The sequence below is a fragment of the Bradysia coprophila genome (assembly GCF_014529535.1).
Source record: "Bradysia coprophila strain Holo2 chromosome IV unlocalized genomic scaffold, BU_Bcop_v1 contig_144, whole genome shotgun sequence".
In the NCBI taxonomy this organism is placed as follows: Eukaryota; Metazoa; Arthropoda; class Insecta; order Diptera; family Sciaridae; genus Bradysia; species Bradysia coprophila.
In genome coordinates this window covers 3,779,361-3,796,029 of record NW_023503373.1, presented here as the reverse complement: position 1 = coordinate 3,796,029, position 16,669 = coordinate 3,779,361, and the positions used below count along the sequence as shown (strand labels likewise).

Here is a 16,669-nt window from a genome sequence, read left to right as displayed (position 1 = left end):
GATTCGAAAAAAGAACTTGAGTGCTACATTATTCCAAACACAAACTGTGCCGGCTGTGCACGCGGTAATGATTCTGATAACGTTTTTACCGTCGAATGTTTTTATAGTGAGCTGCACATTATCCACTTTTTACTTCATAAAATGAACTTTTCAAATTTAAGTTTCGTAAAAAGTTAGTTTTTTAAACTTTCGAAATCCAATTACATGGAGACGAAACCTTTGAATACAGTGATGTGACAATATGCACCTACTGTACGAGCGAATAGTGAGTCTTTGATGAAACTTTTATTCTCTCCAGAAGTCACGTGGATTTAATCAATGTTTATTTCATTGATCAAATTGAAGTTCCATTAAATTACTGAAATGATTTAATTGAGTTGTGGAAACAATTGGATTGTTTGGTATATCTGAGTGGGTTAAACTGACGAACGTTTTAAGAAAATCTTAGGAGAAGTAACTCTTAATGACTCTTTGGGATTTTTCTTGGACACTGAAAAGAGTCTGCGTGTTCAATAAGTATAAAATTGTGAGAACTTGTCCATCGCAAGGAACATTTCACTTCTATTCCGGGGCACACTCTGATAAATCAAAAATTAGATTGTGATTAACCATGATTAGTATGAATTTTTCGTTGTCTTCGTTTGGTAGCTGACTTGCAACGATTAACCTGGTTAATAATCACCCCTTATTTATTGTTAATCACTGCTCAATCATAGGTTAATTAGAAGCGATCCACTTTAAAAGGTTTTTTGAATTTTCTTTAACCTTTCACTTGCTGTCTGTTATAACAGTTTGATTATCGGGTCTACTACTTCTATGTAACCACTGCTTCTATGTATGTAACCAGTTACAAGAATTTGATTCGAAATCTTTTACTTTATTTCGTTAAACATCTTTTTACTATAAAAGCTCATATAAGAGGTCGCTTATTTTTGTCGTCGTTGCTATAACAAATGATAAGTCAAAAAGGAAAATGTATGCGTGGTGTGAATATCTTGTACCTAATAAAGCATATTGAACCAAGTTTCATACGACTTTTTATGCAGCAGAGATATCTAGAGTGTGACTTTTGTTCAAATTATGATGCTGAGTTTCGTGAAAACCATTTATCAATCACTCGGCTGCTTAAATAACTATTTCGTCAATAGAAACCATTACATCGATTTAAAAAAAGAAGATTTTAATAAAAGTTTGTGTAGCCACACTGTGTGGGAGTTGAGTTTAATTTTGTTAGTTTTTTTCTATAGTTTCATTAAGTACCCTTCTACGCATCCATGAAGCTAATATACTGTTGAAATGAAAATTGATTCACTGTTGTATACTTTGCAATAGTTCAAAAAACGCATTTGCAACGAAATAATGAAAAAAAAAACTTGCTAGAATCGCTACATACTCGCATGTCGAGAGTCGAGACTCATATATTTCAAAAATGATTATTATTTCGATGAAATATTATTCGCATGATATTTTTATGTGCATTCTTTGGCATATAAATCGAATTGATCAAATGAATTTCGCAATCAATTTCAATTCAGATTGTTTCATTTGATGCTGCGATAACCCTGAATGGAAATATAAAATAAATATAGCACAACAAGTTGACAGCCAAACATAGTTGCAACGAATGAAAATGGTCAATTCGATTTTTTTAGGTCAAATTTTCAGTAATAATATTGGGCGCGCGATGATGGTGTTTTGTTCATAAAATACACAAAATATATCTGATATTGTGGTGCTGGGTGGTTGTATATACAATTTATGAAATAATTGAAACAATTAAATAAAATAAATTGAAGAGAGCTAGTAAATGAATGAAAATTACCACAAGGGCTTACGTTATGAAAAACATATTAAAATATTACCATCGCAACAATGGAGATGGAGAAGTGATAATTAATATTGGCGGCATTTATGAAAAGGTAGGGAAAACAATAAATTTATATTTGTAATTGTTTTTTTTTTTTTTTGACAAGCACTGTTGTGAGAGTGATAATGTGAAATGAACTGTTATAATAATAAATTTGTTTTTGATGTTTTGTTAATGAAATTAAATTCGATTTTATTTGTCCGTAATAATACCTTCAACATTCGGGTCGTTTGTTAAAATCCAATTTTCCTCTTCGTCAAAATGGGCATCACCACCGCGTCCTTGGCCAGGGTAAAATGCATGAGCTAACACTTGGCCCGGACCATCGAAATCGTAACCATCACCGTGATATTTTCTGCAAACAAATGATTATCGTCAATAAATTTATGTCGCTCGATGCAAGATGATTTGAGAAAATCTTTAAAACTCTTCATGCACCACTTTCAACCGATTTTTGTATTATTTAAGTTTATAAATGGAAAACGGAATGTCATAAATCTGTTAGATCTCTTACTTCTTTTGTTTAAAATATCGCCTAATAATTGCTACCAAATCTTTTACTTCGTTTATTTTAACATACATTTTGTTATCTAAAGCGCATCGTTCATTTTTGCGGTCGTTGTCGATATCAAATGGGTTTCATGAGTGAAATAAAGCCGAAAGAAAGAAAAAAAGAAAATTTTAAATCTCAACTGACTACTTTTCAAAAAATTTAAATTTTTCATAACATATCGACCAGCGCCTTCGGCATGTATTTACCCTTACGCTTAAAATGAAGAGTGCTAGAACATTTTTTTTGTATTGGATAGTGTAATTACAATATGTCTTCAGTTTCAAACCACAGGGCATGACATGTGTCTTAGCTCACTGTTTACTAGAGCATTCTAAAAAGTAAATTTCTATAAAAATGATTTATAATCAGGCGGGCCAAAAATGTCACATTGTCTCACCAGATAGTGAGCCAAAGTGAAAACATTTTTTCCCTCTTTTTCCTCCAACTTTTTCGTCCCAGTTATGTCAATTTTGGTTCGGAAAGTAATTTTTCATACCCAGGACCCGAAAAGTGCGACTTCGTCTTTGTTTTCTCCGTTCAATATGAAAAATACTATTCGTACCACGGACTAAAAGTCTTTTTAGCGTGTGAGAAAAGACGCTAAAAAAGACTTTTAGTCCGTGGTACGAAATGTACTATTTTGATGTGCCTGAATATAAAATATTTTACTTTGACCGAAAAGGTGTAATTTTTTACCACGGTGGTATATAATATACTATTCCCGAAATACTACCAAAATCCTTCTTATTTTACCTTTATTTTGAATTCAAAATTACCAAACGAATTAGCCATCATCAGTATTTTTTTTCAACTTTATACCCATAACAAAATCAGAAACTCTTCGTTAATGAAACCCATTATTCAATTAAATCCTTGGCTCATGTCTTAATAACAAAAAAACCTTTACAATATTCAACAATTCCATCAAACTACCGTGAACCTTTTTTCTTCTTCTTTTCATTTAATTGGAAATAATGTTCCACGAGCCAGAAAGGAATTTGTAAAGCATCCCCTGTATAATGAACACCTATATCAAAACAAATAATCAACTCTAAATGGTATTATTGAATTCTGAACTCCAAATATAGATTGGAGTGTTTGTATCCCAACCGTATAAAACCATGTCAATTAAACAGGAAAGAAAAAACCAAAAACAACAACAGAAACAACAGAAAAAAAAACTTGTGCAGAGTGTTGAGTTCAATCGCAAATAAAATACCCAAACCATTTCCTCTACTCTGCCTTGTAAATGTTTTATGCAATACAAATAACAATTCAACCGAATTCCTGACAACATGGAAACAATATAAATAATCTAAGTACCAGACAATATACATTAACATTATGTTTTTATCATCCCAAAGATTTTGTAAATGCTCCGTATAGAAAATGTCAAAAGTGTTTACTCGATTCCGATCCTAAGTAGAGGAGTTTTTGTTGCCTCTCTTTTCTTTTGTTTAATGTGTCAAGCAATCATTCGATTTTCCACGATATATATGTAAGCATGCTTATATATATATAGTATTTCCATCTGGGAATGGCACTAAAGCATAATATTATTAATGGATGATTCGAGGAAAATTTCCAATATTACATGCACTAAAAGGATTTTCGTTTTATTATTTTAAAATTTTAAAATTGAAGTTTATATTTTTGTATCTGGTGGTTCGTGTTTGTAATGGAGCAATAAATATGTATCGTATAACATTTCATTCGTTCGTTATTGCATGATAGCGGTTCCCGTTTCCACTATATCATGTACATTACAGTATTACAAGATGCGCTTTATTTTCCTCGTATAACCATGTGTATCAGCGTACATTCATACACATTCCATTTCACATTGTGAATGCACATTTTTATTATGTCACTAAAATGAAAATGTTTCGTCATCGGTTAGATTTCCGTCGACATAAATCTGAAATTGTCTCTTAAGATTTATAACGAGGAATGTTTTATTCATTTGTCGAGCATCTACCCAACAAAGTGATTTGCGTAAAATTAAGTAATTTCTTGGAATTCCATTGAACAATTGTGGAGTTTTTAGTTGTAAGTTTTGAGGACCTAGACCCCCGTTTAAGAAGCAAATGACAGCCTAGATTTGTCGCTTTCCGACTATCCGTCGTGAGCTGACCCATACACATATACGAAAGGATTAAACAGTCCCGAATATAGCATTGTCGAATCCAATCTGTAACTTCTTTCGCTTCAGAATCATCAACGGAATGAAACAAAATCTTTTACTTCATTAGTTTAAACATACAATTAGCCAAAGCTCGCCACTTGATTTTATGGTTGCTTTCGACAACATATGAGATCGCCGCCGGAAAAAGATTCCTTTCTTAATTTTTATTTTGATTTCAACCGGTTTAACTTCGTAAACTTCAATAACATCATCAAAATAATTCCTGTATTCAGTCTTAAATAGTGGTGCTTATGCAAAAACTTTGTCTTCACATCTCTAAATTTCAGTGTGGTAAAATGTTTCAAACAGACATTCTCATTTATTTCAGTGGTGATAATTTAACGTACGACATTTTCCATCGAAACTACCGAATGTAAATAGACAATTAGACACATCCAAATTTATTAGGTTAACCCAAGTCCTTTAACGGAACGTTGAGACTTCTTGTAAACGAATAATTTTAAAATTACCAATCACAGAATGTTACTGGAATTTAGTATGTAACACTATATACACGCCTTCCGAAAAACGAATATCAAAAATTTATTTCAATCCCTTAAATGAAAATGAAAACTTCATTAGTTTGCTAATTTAAGATTGTTCGATAAACCTCCCCCCCCCCCGCACTCTACCAAAAACTTTGTCAAAGCAATTTGACAACATTGAAAGTCAATCCTTATTTATAGCTTATTGTATAGCAGCAACAGTAAAGGACTATTATTATATACATCGCCATAGATGAGCTCTCTACCCATCTATCCATATATCGATTGTATTGCAAGCAATTACGAATTTAATTCGTGGGAAGCATTTGCATAAAAGTTTTGTATAGTATACGGTACACAACATGCAATGAAGGTTTAGTCGAAATTAAAATGGATGTGTAATGGATACGGTATCTTGTGGATGTGGAAGAAATACTGGCGAACAGCATATAATAACATTTAAATTAAGGATTGCCTCCACACGGTGCATGTTATTCTAGGTGGATTTCAGCTTTTTAGAGTAAGACATCGGATAACATTTTTATACGAGAGGATAGAAAATGGTTTTGATGTTCGATCCATTTTGAATTAAATTTTCAAATATTTTCTAACGTGAATCGTAAATCGAAATAGGAATAAAATTAAACTCACTTCGCAAACAGCACTTGAATGTCAGCCTCATCGCTGTAAACTTCTTGGAACGTCAATGGAGAACTTCTTGCCCAAACATCCAATGCCTCATGTAAAACCCTTCTGACTTGCCCGACATCAAGTGTAGACATAGTTTGATTTACCAGACTGAAAATAAAGATAAAATTTTATTAATGTTTGTGTAGTAGCGAAATGTTTTACGATAGATAGAAATGTGTACAAGTGCAAGTCCATTTCAGGGCTTATTATTGTGAATTTTAATTCGGAAAATTCGGAAAAGTTCTGAATATTTTTGAAAAGGTTCTGAAAGTTCGACCGAATTCCGAATAAATATGAAAGAATTCCCAAAAATTCTGACAAATTCAATTTTTTTTACTGAATTCTGTCAGAATTTTTCGGAGTTCTTTCAGATTTATTCGGAATTCTGTCGAAATTTTTCCGACTTTCCAGAATTAAAATTCCCAATAATAAGCCCTGCCATGCCCCCGTTTCTATTGGATTTAGTGTTGAATTCAACAAAACAAAAAGTCATATCATTCGGAGTAAGCTGAAAACATTTCAACGAAAATATTTAAATTGAATAATCTTTCAGTTGCGAATATCTTCACTTTAACAGCCATCCAAATCTGAATAATTCACATTAAAACGCAAGATACAATTTATATTTCATTGCATTTTAAGATCGTGTCATAAAATTTTCTAATAAAATACACACTCTCCGACTGCTGCTGCATAACAAAATTATAAATTCAGAAGGACGAGAAAATGCCCGTATTTGAATAAATAAAATATATCTACGTGTAATGCAGAATGTATGAGTATACGATAATAATATAAAGATTTTGTTGCAATCTTTCTCGGATGGAAAAAGTTTCCAAGATTAAGATAATCCCCCTGCTGCATGGCATATGAATTTTCACCGGATAGTAAAAAATATTGACGATATTATAATTCTACCATTATTCAGAAATTGATTGGCATTTGTATATAAGACAGTGTGGTTGGTATGATTTAATCAACTTAAGACTCGTTAAACTTCCTTACGTTCAAGCGTTAAACGTTCAGGAGTCATCTCATTGAAAAAGTTTTTTGTGAGGAACTTAAATATTAAATAAATTTTATTAAACAGGAGAATAAATTGTGCATATACCCTCGACGAACTGTCGCTGTTATTAAACAATGTTTTGTGACTTTACCGACAACAATTAACAAATGAAAAATTCTTTTCCTTTTTTAAAGTTTACGAGTGCTTCTGTTCATAAAAGCTTTACAAAGCGAAACAAACGACGTTTACCCAGAGGGTACGCAAATATGCTTAAAATATCACGAAACTGTGCGGTTGCAGTTTTATATAATACAGTCGTATGGATAAGATGAAAATGGAGAGAAAAAAACCAAGTCACTCTTGAAGACTTTATATCCCTACATTCATAGACAAATAAATATTGACTCTGGAATGTTAAGTCACACACGAAAAATAGCTTTCCTCCACCACGACAATTGCGCTCATGTTAAATAAAGCACTACGATTTAGTCTTAAATCGCCGGATCTCATGTTTTCACCCAAAAATACAATATTCAAAGTGCTAAACTCCGTCATCTCGCCGATATATAATACAACACTCATCATATCACATTTGCTGATTTGAACGGATATCTGTCTAGTAATCCCAACGTTTTGACAACATTATATGAATTCAACTCGCTTTTCCTAGAGTTTTCCTAGAACATTCATAAATTTCATGTGCTCCAGATGAATGATCTAGCTGTTGTTAAAACCATACATGACAACATGGAAAGTTGTTTTGCTGTTCGTTCGTCATGTAACATTTTGTTTTACTTGATTACATAGTGTTGGCTAGCTCAACTGGAAGCAAATAGGTTACATCATATCATTTTTGGGTAAAAATGGTAGCATGGGTGTTAGACCTGCCCATATAACACTATAACTAACAACTCCCAATCAATTTTGTAATGATGAGTTTCGTATTCGACCGACATTTAGCATCCGTGCCCGAGGATAGAGAAGATGTATTGAGTAGATAATACCGATGAAACCGTGCGATAAAGACGAAAATAATTTCCATTTTCACGCAGCAAAAATCATATTCTTCACCAATTGGAAAATTCTTATCGCATCGCTGAGATTCGAATAAAGCGAAAAATATGGCGAAATGTTTCAGGTTGAAAATCGTATTAGAGGGTGAAATAACAATTCCATTTTAAAATACATCGAAATAGCGTGTACACCACACTCATACGCTTGAAATTTAAATAATTTCCGTCACTATTAGTCGCGGAAGGAAATATATGCAAACTCGAAACCCTTTACACAAACGTATGGAATATTCTCTGAAACATTTTACGAATGGGTGAAAGTCATCGGATATGTTTTCGTTTTGGGAGGATGCAGCAAGAATTCGTTGGTAACAATGTACAAAATAGATTGTATATGTACAGCCCATGGAACATACGTAAATAAACAAATGGGATGAAATGAATTTATGCACCCTCTATTTTACAAGGACTCTGCTCTCGGTGACTATGTATAAATTTTTATTTATTTCGTATACAAGTCATTTGTTTTTTCTGTTTTTTTTTCTGTGTGCTTGCACGTGTTGACGCCAAATTGTTTTGCTAATGAATTCATTTATTTATATTTGCGTATAAATTTGCTTGGTGCTTGCCTGTCGCTTCGGAACATTTCACAGTGCAACTGGTTGGTGTTGGTTTGTTTTAAATTTATATTCGAGATTTTTTTTAGGAGAAAAAAAAATCGTTGTAATGATAGTTCGATTCTCATTCAACCAACATAGACTGTGTGTATGTTCTCATTTACATGGTTCTGTATCAAAAAATTGAAATTTGTAGTTAATTTATCAGATTGGATTAATTGGATGGATATATAGGTCCGAGGACTTAGTATACAACACCTCAGCTGCCGCTGGACCAGTTGTGCACTTAAGACTTACAAAATGTTATCCTACTACATAGTAATTGAACCAACCTAGGAACCAACGAAATATTAACGAAAAAAAAACTTTCATTGCAACGAAAAACGCATATAGCTGAAATAGGTCTAGTGAATCTTTTAAAATTATAATTGCAGCAATGCGGCTGTTACTGGCAAACGAATCTTTCACACACTAAAATAATTACTTTAAGGTTTTTCTATGTAATTTAAACTCAATGTTAAAGTTCCCAGAAAGCATCAGAGGGATTCTTTTGAATTTCGACTGACCGAAATCGGCGGTATCTTTTCTGGGACTTTTTTCCACTCATCAAAGTTCACCGAGGTTACATCTATTCTGAGAAATTTTCCGGAAGTCATATTTTCGGCCGTTTATCATCATATTCTTTGAAGTTAATATTCGCCCCAGGAGTACTTGACCTCAGCTTTCCAACTAGCCCACACAGCGACACAGGCGTGTATCCTCGCCACTTTACGGAAATGAAATCCGGACTACGAAACCCCAATTTTTGACTTTTGGCCACTTACAACCAGCCAGGTATGGAAGATCAAAAATATCTGAGACTGGTTTTGGGGACTAGGCACCAAGGCCTAACTAGGCATTTATAAAAAAGTACCGGAAAAAATAGCGCCGATTTCGGTCAGTCGAAATTCAAAAGAATCCCTTTCACTATTACAGTTTGTGGTGAACAGATTAAATTCCAAATATTTTACTTCCACAAATCTTAACTTACAAAATCCGTGTATTCGCTGATGATGCAAGCCACGTATTCGCTCACTCAAAGGAGGTTGTGATGAGGTTCAAATAAGCATCACACCCTAATTGAGTGAGTAAACAAATGACCCAGAAAAAATTGCATTGTACACGATGCGACGATCTATTATTTTTTGAAATTCGTTCACAAAATTAGAAAGCGCTGACACGATTCCTTGAACGGATAATGAAAACGTTTTTTTTTCACGGTTTTATTAACAATTCAAATCACATAAAACAAACGGCATTCAGCATAACAAAGTTTCATTTTTTTCTTCTTACCATTTTCCAAATTAGATAAACAAACCCCTCGACGCGCAAACGAAAAACTTTTCCACTTCATAAAAGGTATCAGACAGTTTAGTACAAAACATGAAGAAATTTTCCAAATTATTAATTTTCTTGAAGTTAACAGTTTGCATGTGTAATTAATATTATTTTAATTTTATTCAATTTTTTCTTCATCCCGTTGGTTGGTTGGGGTGGTGGGTGTTTTTGTGTTTTTGTGCGGAGCAAAAGCACCGACTTTTTAATAAAAATAATTGGGAGCACAGAAAAATAGTGATACAATTATCGTTGCGAAAAACACATCGTGCAATATGCTGTTAAACCGAGATACATTGTTTGGTTGTGTATAATATTGTACCACAATGTTTTATACAGCTAATTCTTATACAACAATTTAGCTCCTAGTTTTTCAGCATAGCGATGTTACATGTACGAACAAGGTACTCATACTCACACACATACTCTGTTACCCGTAACCAGTAAATGAAAAAGAAAATAAGTAAAGTTTTTCAGCAATGACCCAAAAGTGATTGTGCAAAGCTTTTTCATCTTATTACATAAGCATTGAGTGAAGATATTAAGCTCAGAGACTTAACGCTATAATTAATGTATGCAAATTTGGTTGGGAGAAGGTGCGATTATACAGCGTTTTTTTTTTGGTTCTCTTATGCATATTACGTATATTTTGGGGGTTGTTTTTTGCTGTGTAAATGTGTTCAATTACACATCTGTACAGATTGCTGGAAAATTTTTTAGTTCAATGTTTTGAAAATAATTTACGCTAAGTTATGGGTGTATTATGCTAACTGCATTTTACTTGAACACATTTTTTGTATTTTGATTTGAGAATGACGTGATGATGGAGTGAGATTATGGGATTTATATGGAAATTCAACTTACTTGGAATAAATGGATTACTTTTTAGTCGACTACTGGTTGGCTGTTTCAATTTTAGGCTACATTAAGCAACAAACTGATTTTCCTTCGTCTAATGGAAGTAACTTCATAATTTTCGAAATAATTGCAATATGAAACTAACCATGAAGAAGTGATTAGGATTTCCAGGAAAAGAATATCCTAGAAAGCTTCTTCACTGTTGACTTTATCACATATAGAGTCGTCGTGCAATATCACCTTTACACTAATGGATATACCAAACGTAAATTCTTGTTAAATTAGAATTTGCCTTCGTATCGTTCAACGAATAATTGCTGTGAAGAAGTTACACACAAAGCGAAACAATTTCCTCTTCTCCTAAGGAAACCAAAAAAAAATTGTGTTCCCTGATTTCGCATCATTGACGATCTCAACAATCATTTATAAGGTAAGTAAATACTCTACCTTCTACATCATGTTTATTTCGCCAACGAACGGGATTTATATTAGGTTTCTGCAGCGCTTTGATATAAACAAATCCTAAATGCAATCAAAATGCAAACACGTTATACCGGTGTGCACGTTTCTCACCTCGAACGAAGCAAAAATGCTGTTTACTGCGAATAGCAGAGTCCTGCAGCAAGCTCCGGAAAAACGTGAACAATTTAAATCAGAAATTCTCATAATTTTTGGGATAATTCGTTTCGATTTGTGTGATAGCAAAGTTTTATGTCCTAGACAAACGCTTTTAGCTAAACGACTTCGTTGTACAGATATTTTTCTTGTAACATCGCATAGAAACAAGAATTTTCTTTTTATTATTTTATTGCCCCGAATGTACACACAATAGTTTATATTGGTGTTTATGGCCGAAGGCAATACATAAATACATAAGCGGGGATAAGAAACTATATCCAAACATGAAAAATCACTTTTCTTCAAATTCATGTCGTGATGCTGTCCCAATGGGAAGCCAATAGGGATTCACGTATGGGCTTTGTCGAAACATTTTTCTCTGTGTATAAATATCCTGTCAGACTTTTGTTTTCACATTTTTTTGTTTTGCTGTTGTTCTCTGTGATATTTTAGTTTTCTGTGTTTATACACACCCGCCAGTTCCAAATAAGTCCATGTTTTTGTTCATATATACCCGTGTGTTAAAGAATCGTGTTCTATGTGCAACAAACTTCTTTTTTTTATATTCATTGTCATTCTCGGGTAGAAAGCGGTGCATTTTCTATTTTTTTCGGTAAATAAATGCCTTTGGTGTTATTTTGTAACATTTACACATAGCGAGTACATCGAGACATTGTACATACATTCACATAAAACTAAAGCTCAGACTGTTTGCCAGAAAGTTTCATTTATATTTATGTCCATTTTACATATATATTTCATGCACAATGCAGCGTAGAGTTTTGTTTGACATGTTTAGGGAATACTCTTGTTAAATTGTTATAGCTTTGATGTAGAACACAGATATTATAAAAATTAGATTAGGATAATGTATAATATGAATTCCGAGAGATGAATGGGTTCGCGGTAAACACTGGTTGGTGGTGCGGATTTGAATAGATATATCTACATGCACACACTGCATTGGGACTCTAACATCCAGTTGAAAATGGATCCATGGAACGACGACATAATAAATATATGTACAAAAGTAAATTGTCTGGTTAAACCATGTCAATTAATGAAATGAAACGTATCGTGTGCATTTTCTTTTTTAATTTCCCAGGTGAATAAAACGGCAAAATGAGAGAAAATTAAATTTATACATTTGCATAGCATGCGAAATGGGAACGATAAACGTAAAAATGCATTTAGTTTTATGGATTTGAATTTAATTTGATATTACGTGTCTACCCCGAGTGACTATACTTACAGTTGAAACGACAATAAAAATGCAACTCTTAATAGAATTTCTTAATTACTTTTCTTTTTTTCTTTTTTAATCACTGGCAACATTTCGAAACGTCCACATCTTATCGAGATGAAATCGAATCAAGTAAAAAATACAGGAGAATGATTAGACTTACAACCATGGGATGCATGGGATTTTTTTTTGTCATTCCTCCGTTCATTTTGTGGTAGGAAAAATGGAAGAAAAAATTCATTCATATTTTTGTAACTAATTTCCCGTCATAAGTGATGATTACACACCCTACAGTAACTTCGGATAATATAGAGCTTTGCGAATCTAAACAACATAACACTGTAACAGAATCATATCTAATCCCTCCCCTCATTTAGATATGAAATTGTTAGGTAAATTATATTCGGATTATGGATTGTTTTTATAATCTTTCTTCAACATAATTTCGTCTTGGGTATTTATGGTACTTATCCCCCCGGATATAAAATCTCTTAATACGTAACTCCATTATAATCGAAAACTGTGAATTAACACTTTAATGCCGTTTCGACAGCGGTATACGCGACAAGGTATATAAAACGTGTACACTCTAAACGATACATTACTTTACAACGCTTTACTGAATATTGAGTCAATATCAATTTTTTTTTTCAGGGAAAATCTTCGTGTTGAAACATATTTCAATTTTGAGCGTAAATATCTTTCGTGATCATTTATGTACCATGTTATGTGTACACGTATAGTCGTTGGTATATAATGAAACTTTTACTCCTTAAAGTAAAGGAAAATAACATCTTGTCAGAAATGGTGTGTGAGCTATTTCATCCGTTGAATAGTGGAATTTATTTGGTATTTGGTACAGGTAATTATAAATTTAAGATGGTTTGACATGAATTGTCTCAGCTTGAGATTGTTCGTTATCTTGAAATAATAGTCATTGCAACTGAATGTTTGGAACGGTGTATATGCAAATGAGCTATTGTTGGCTGAGATATTTGTGTCAACCGCATGGGTCATTTATAATGCATGCAAATCTGACATTTTCTTTAAAAAGTACAATATATTCGCTTTGATGGGCTGTTTGGTGTATTTGGCAGGAACAATTAGAAACAATTTGATGAAATGTAATAGTTTCTGAATTCTAACTGGTTTTCTAATGTTTTGAATAGGTTTTGGAGCGTAATTCAAATGAATTTCGGAAGCCTTGAGTGCTGTGAAAGTTTGTTTTTTTAAAGCTCAGACATTGAATTCCCCAAAGACTTTCAGTACAGATTAAAGCACGGGTGTGACACCATTCACATTATTCCTATATATTTTTTGTCGAAGTGTCTAGGGGGTGGATTAAACATAATTGGCAAATTGAAAACAGACTCATGCGATGCCTTGGTCTGTAACATATTTTAGGATACTGTTTTGCTAGATTTACACAGCGGTTCTCGTGCACAAAAGCCTTTGATCTCTGTGACTTAACTAACACAAAGGAAGATTTCACTGCAGCAACTCATCGAAATCCACTCACTCCTTGTTGATTTTAATTTTCGGTTGTTCTTTGAACCCAGACCCGCACTGGCACTGTGAATTTGAGGAATTCCCGAAAGACCTTTTGGATTTTTGAAGAAAAAAAAAATAATTTTTGGACATTTTAGAAATGGGCTGTATCTAGCTCCGAGTGTCTTTTTTGAGCCAATCTGGCCCTGTCTGAACCCCGTCTTCACGCTACGGTACTGGTTGTAATACGTTGATTAACGGCACAATAATGCCACTTACTTAAATCTACTAAACTCCGAGTATAAAAGCCTTTTTGTCATGAAAGTTCAACTGTTTAACAATAGAATATTGATGACATTATAAATAGTTGGGTAGTTGGCGAACGTATGACATCCAACATTGTTATGACGCAGGTTTCTTTCTCGAGAATTTATGAATCGTATTATAATTTCACATTTTGTAAAGAACGTAAATTTGCATGAATTAACTTTTTCCTTTTTTGTAATACTGTGTTTTATGTGTCGTGTATGCAGCAATGCTCGGGATAAAAACAGTTTCTAGACTTAAATACAGATCAGCATGAATGAATTTGCTTATAATTTAATCTTGGAAAATAAGTTCAAAAAGTTTTTTCTTCTCTCGCAGAAAAAAAAAGTGTAGAGAATACATGAGATAGGTCCCGTAATTTATTCCTTTTAACTTTGGTAACACTTGCCGTTTTATATAATATGTGTGTATGTGTACATCATTCCGTATATGCATGGAAAATATCCTCTTCTTACATAGTCATACATTATAATTTTCGCTTAAAATATATATAAATTATTCAAAGACAAGTTCTGATGGAAAAATTATTAAGAATGACATATTACTTTTCATGTCGTACCCATTATACGAGTCAGCAGATTATAACGGAAATTTTGTTTCGTCTTTTTCTTGTCGTTTTGAAATATATTTCATTGAAGAAGCTCATCCCGACACTGGATTCAGTTTTTTTATGCATATAAATTATTATTTTTTATTGTTGACACATTTAAATCAACATGTCACCTGTCTGGAAACCATTAAAACCCCATAAGTTACACAATACAAATGATAAAAAAAATTGTATAATGATAGATCCCAAGGAATAGGAATGTCATCCAGACATTTTCCAGCATACAACTTTTTTTTTCGTCGCCTTCAAATTATGCATTTCGATTTGTTGTTGTTGTTACTGGTTGTTCTTTTATTTGTCCACTTTTTTTTTTCTCACACAGAAAAAAATAAAATCCATGGAAAATAAAGTTTGCAATAACATCTCTCGTTCGTATTTCGAATATTTTTTTATTTTTTTTTGAATAAATCCATTCGATATTACTGAAAACCACATTTTGTGTATTATACAAACTGCTTTTCTTCTCGCTGGAAGTATTATATCAATGAGGAAAAATGTCGACATTTTTCTAGGTTTTGGTACATCACATGCGATAACTTACATACACTTTATATTATATGAGCGATGAGCTACAAAAAAAATATTTTCTTTCTGAATCTTGTCAAGCATATCCATTGTATACGTCTCGTGTAATACACTTTATACACATCCCTTTATCAAAGAAAGTGAATAATTTTCTTTTTGGAAACATAAATGTTGCATGTGGATGCGCTTCGTTCGTATGCCTTTGGTTGGTAAATCGAGGAAATACGTTCACAAGATATAGTCCCTTTTGTGTATGGAATATTCCAAATGCAATAAAAGCATACATTGTAATTTAAAGTTTCAAAGAAATATTTGCGTACAACATTTAAGTGTGTTCATAAAAATATATATCGACTAAATGGCAACTTTATATTGGGAAGTGAGGCGAGGAAACGATAAATTATTTCTTTTTTTTTATTCGTTTTTCATTTCGATGAAAAGAGAGAAAATAATTGGACCAGACAGTTCTAAATATTTTTGGCATGAAATTGCAAGGATCATTATATCTTTGAACTGGGTCTCTTGTAATATAATATTGTCTAGTCTTTAAATGCATACGATGCTTGTGACTCGTGATGGTTCTTTAACTGCAAATTCGTTTAATTGTAGAGCTTTCGAAATTCGAACCGAAAAAAGTAAGTTTTTGAACAGAACAAAAAAACTTTTTCCAAAAAACATCAATAAAGAAAAAGGAAAATAAAACCCAATAATGTAACATCACATAACACACAACCTAAACACAAACCAAATAATAACAAAGTTTAACATTGGAGTTTGGTTATGATATTATTTTTTGTTGTTGTTGTTGTTGTGTGTGATGGACGATTGTTTTACAATTGTTTGACAGTTTTAGGATAAATTCAATCAATTTTTATTGATATTTTCTATTGTTCCGAATCGTTTTGGATTGAGGCAAATGTGATAGATACATACACTGAATCGAAGTGAATGTTCGAGTAATTTAAATCCAGTTGTGTAATGGAAAAGTTTATATCTATTTCGGTGAGCTATTCAAAAAGCTTGCATTATATACATTGTCTTCTATTGATGGAATTTTGATTTCAATAAATAATCTCTGATGGAATTCGATAGATCGAATCAATTTTTTATTAGATTGGACTGTTGTACAATCAAATAATAATTCTTTTGAATTCATTACGGTATTAGTATAAAATAGTATATTTTTCAACCGGGTTTCCCCACGCGACGA

The 16,669-nt window shown here is 32.7% G+C and overlaps 1 protein-coding gene across 2 annotated transcripts in view; it reads right to left on the bottom strand.

Moving 5' to 3' along the window:
- The window catches only part of LOC119071391 (matrix metalloproteinase-2), a 128,963-nt gene that overhangs the window by 2,579 nt on the left and 109,715 nt on the right, over window positions 1–16,669 (bottom strand). For both annotated transcript variants that reach the window (XM_037176267.1, XM_037176268.1), the window contains 2 exons: window positions 5,742–5,888; window positions 2,080–2,222 (listed from right to left, as the gene is read on the bottom strand). In XM_037176267.1, coding sequence (XP_037032162.1) covers window positions 2,080–2,222; window positions 5,742–5,888 — 290 coding nt within the window. The remainder of the gene's footprint in view (window positions 1–2,079; window positions 2,223–5,741; window positions 5,889–16,669) is intronic.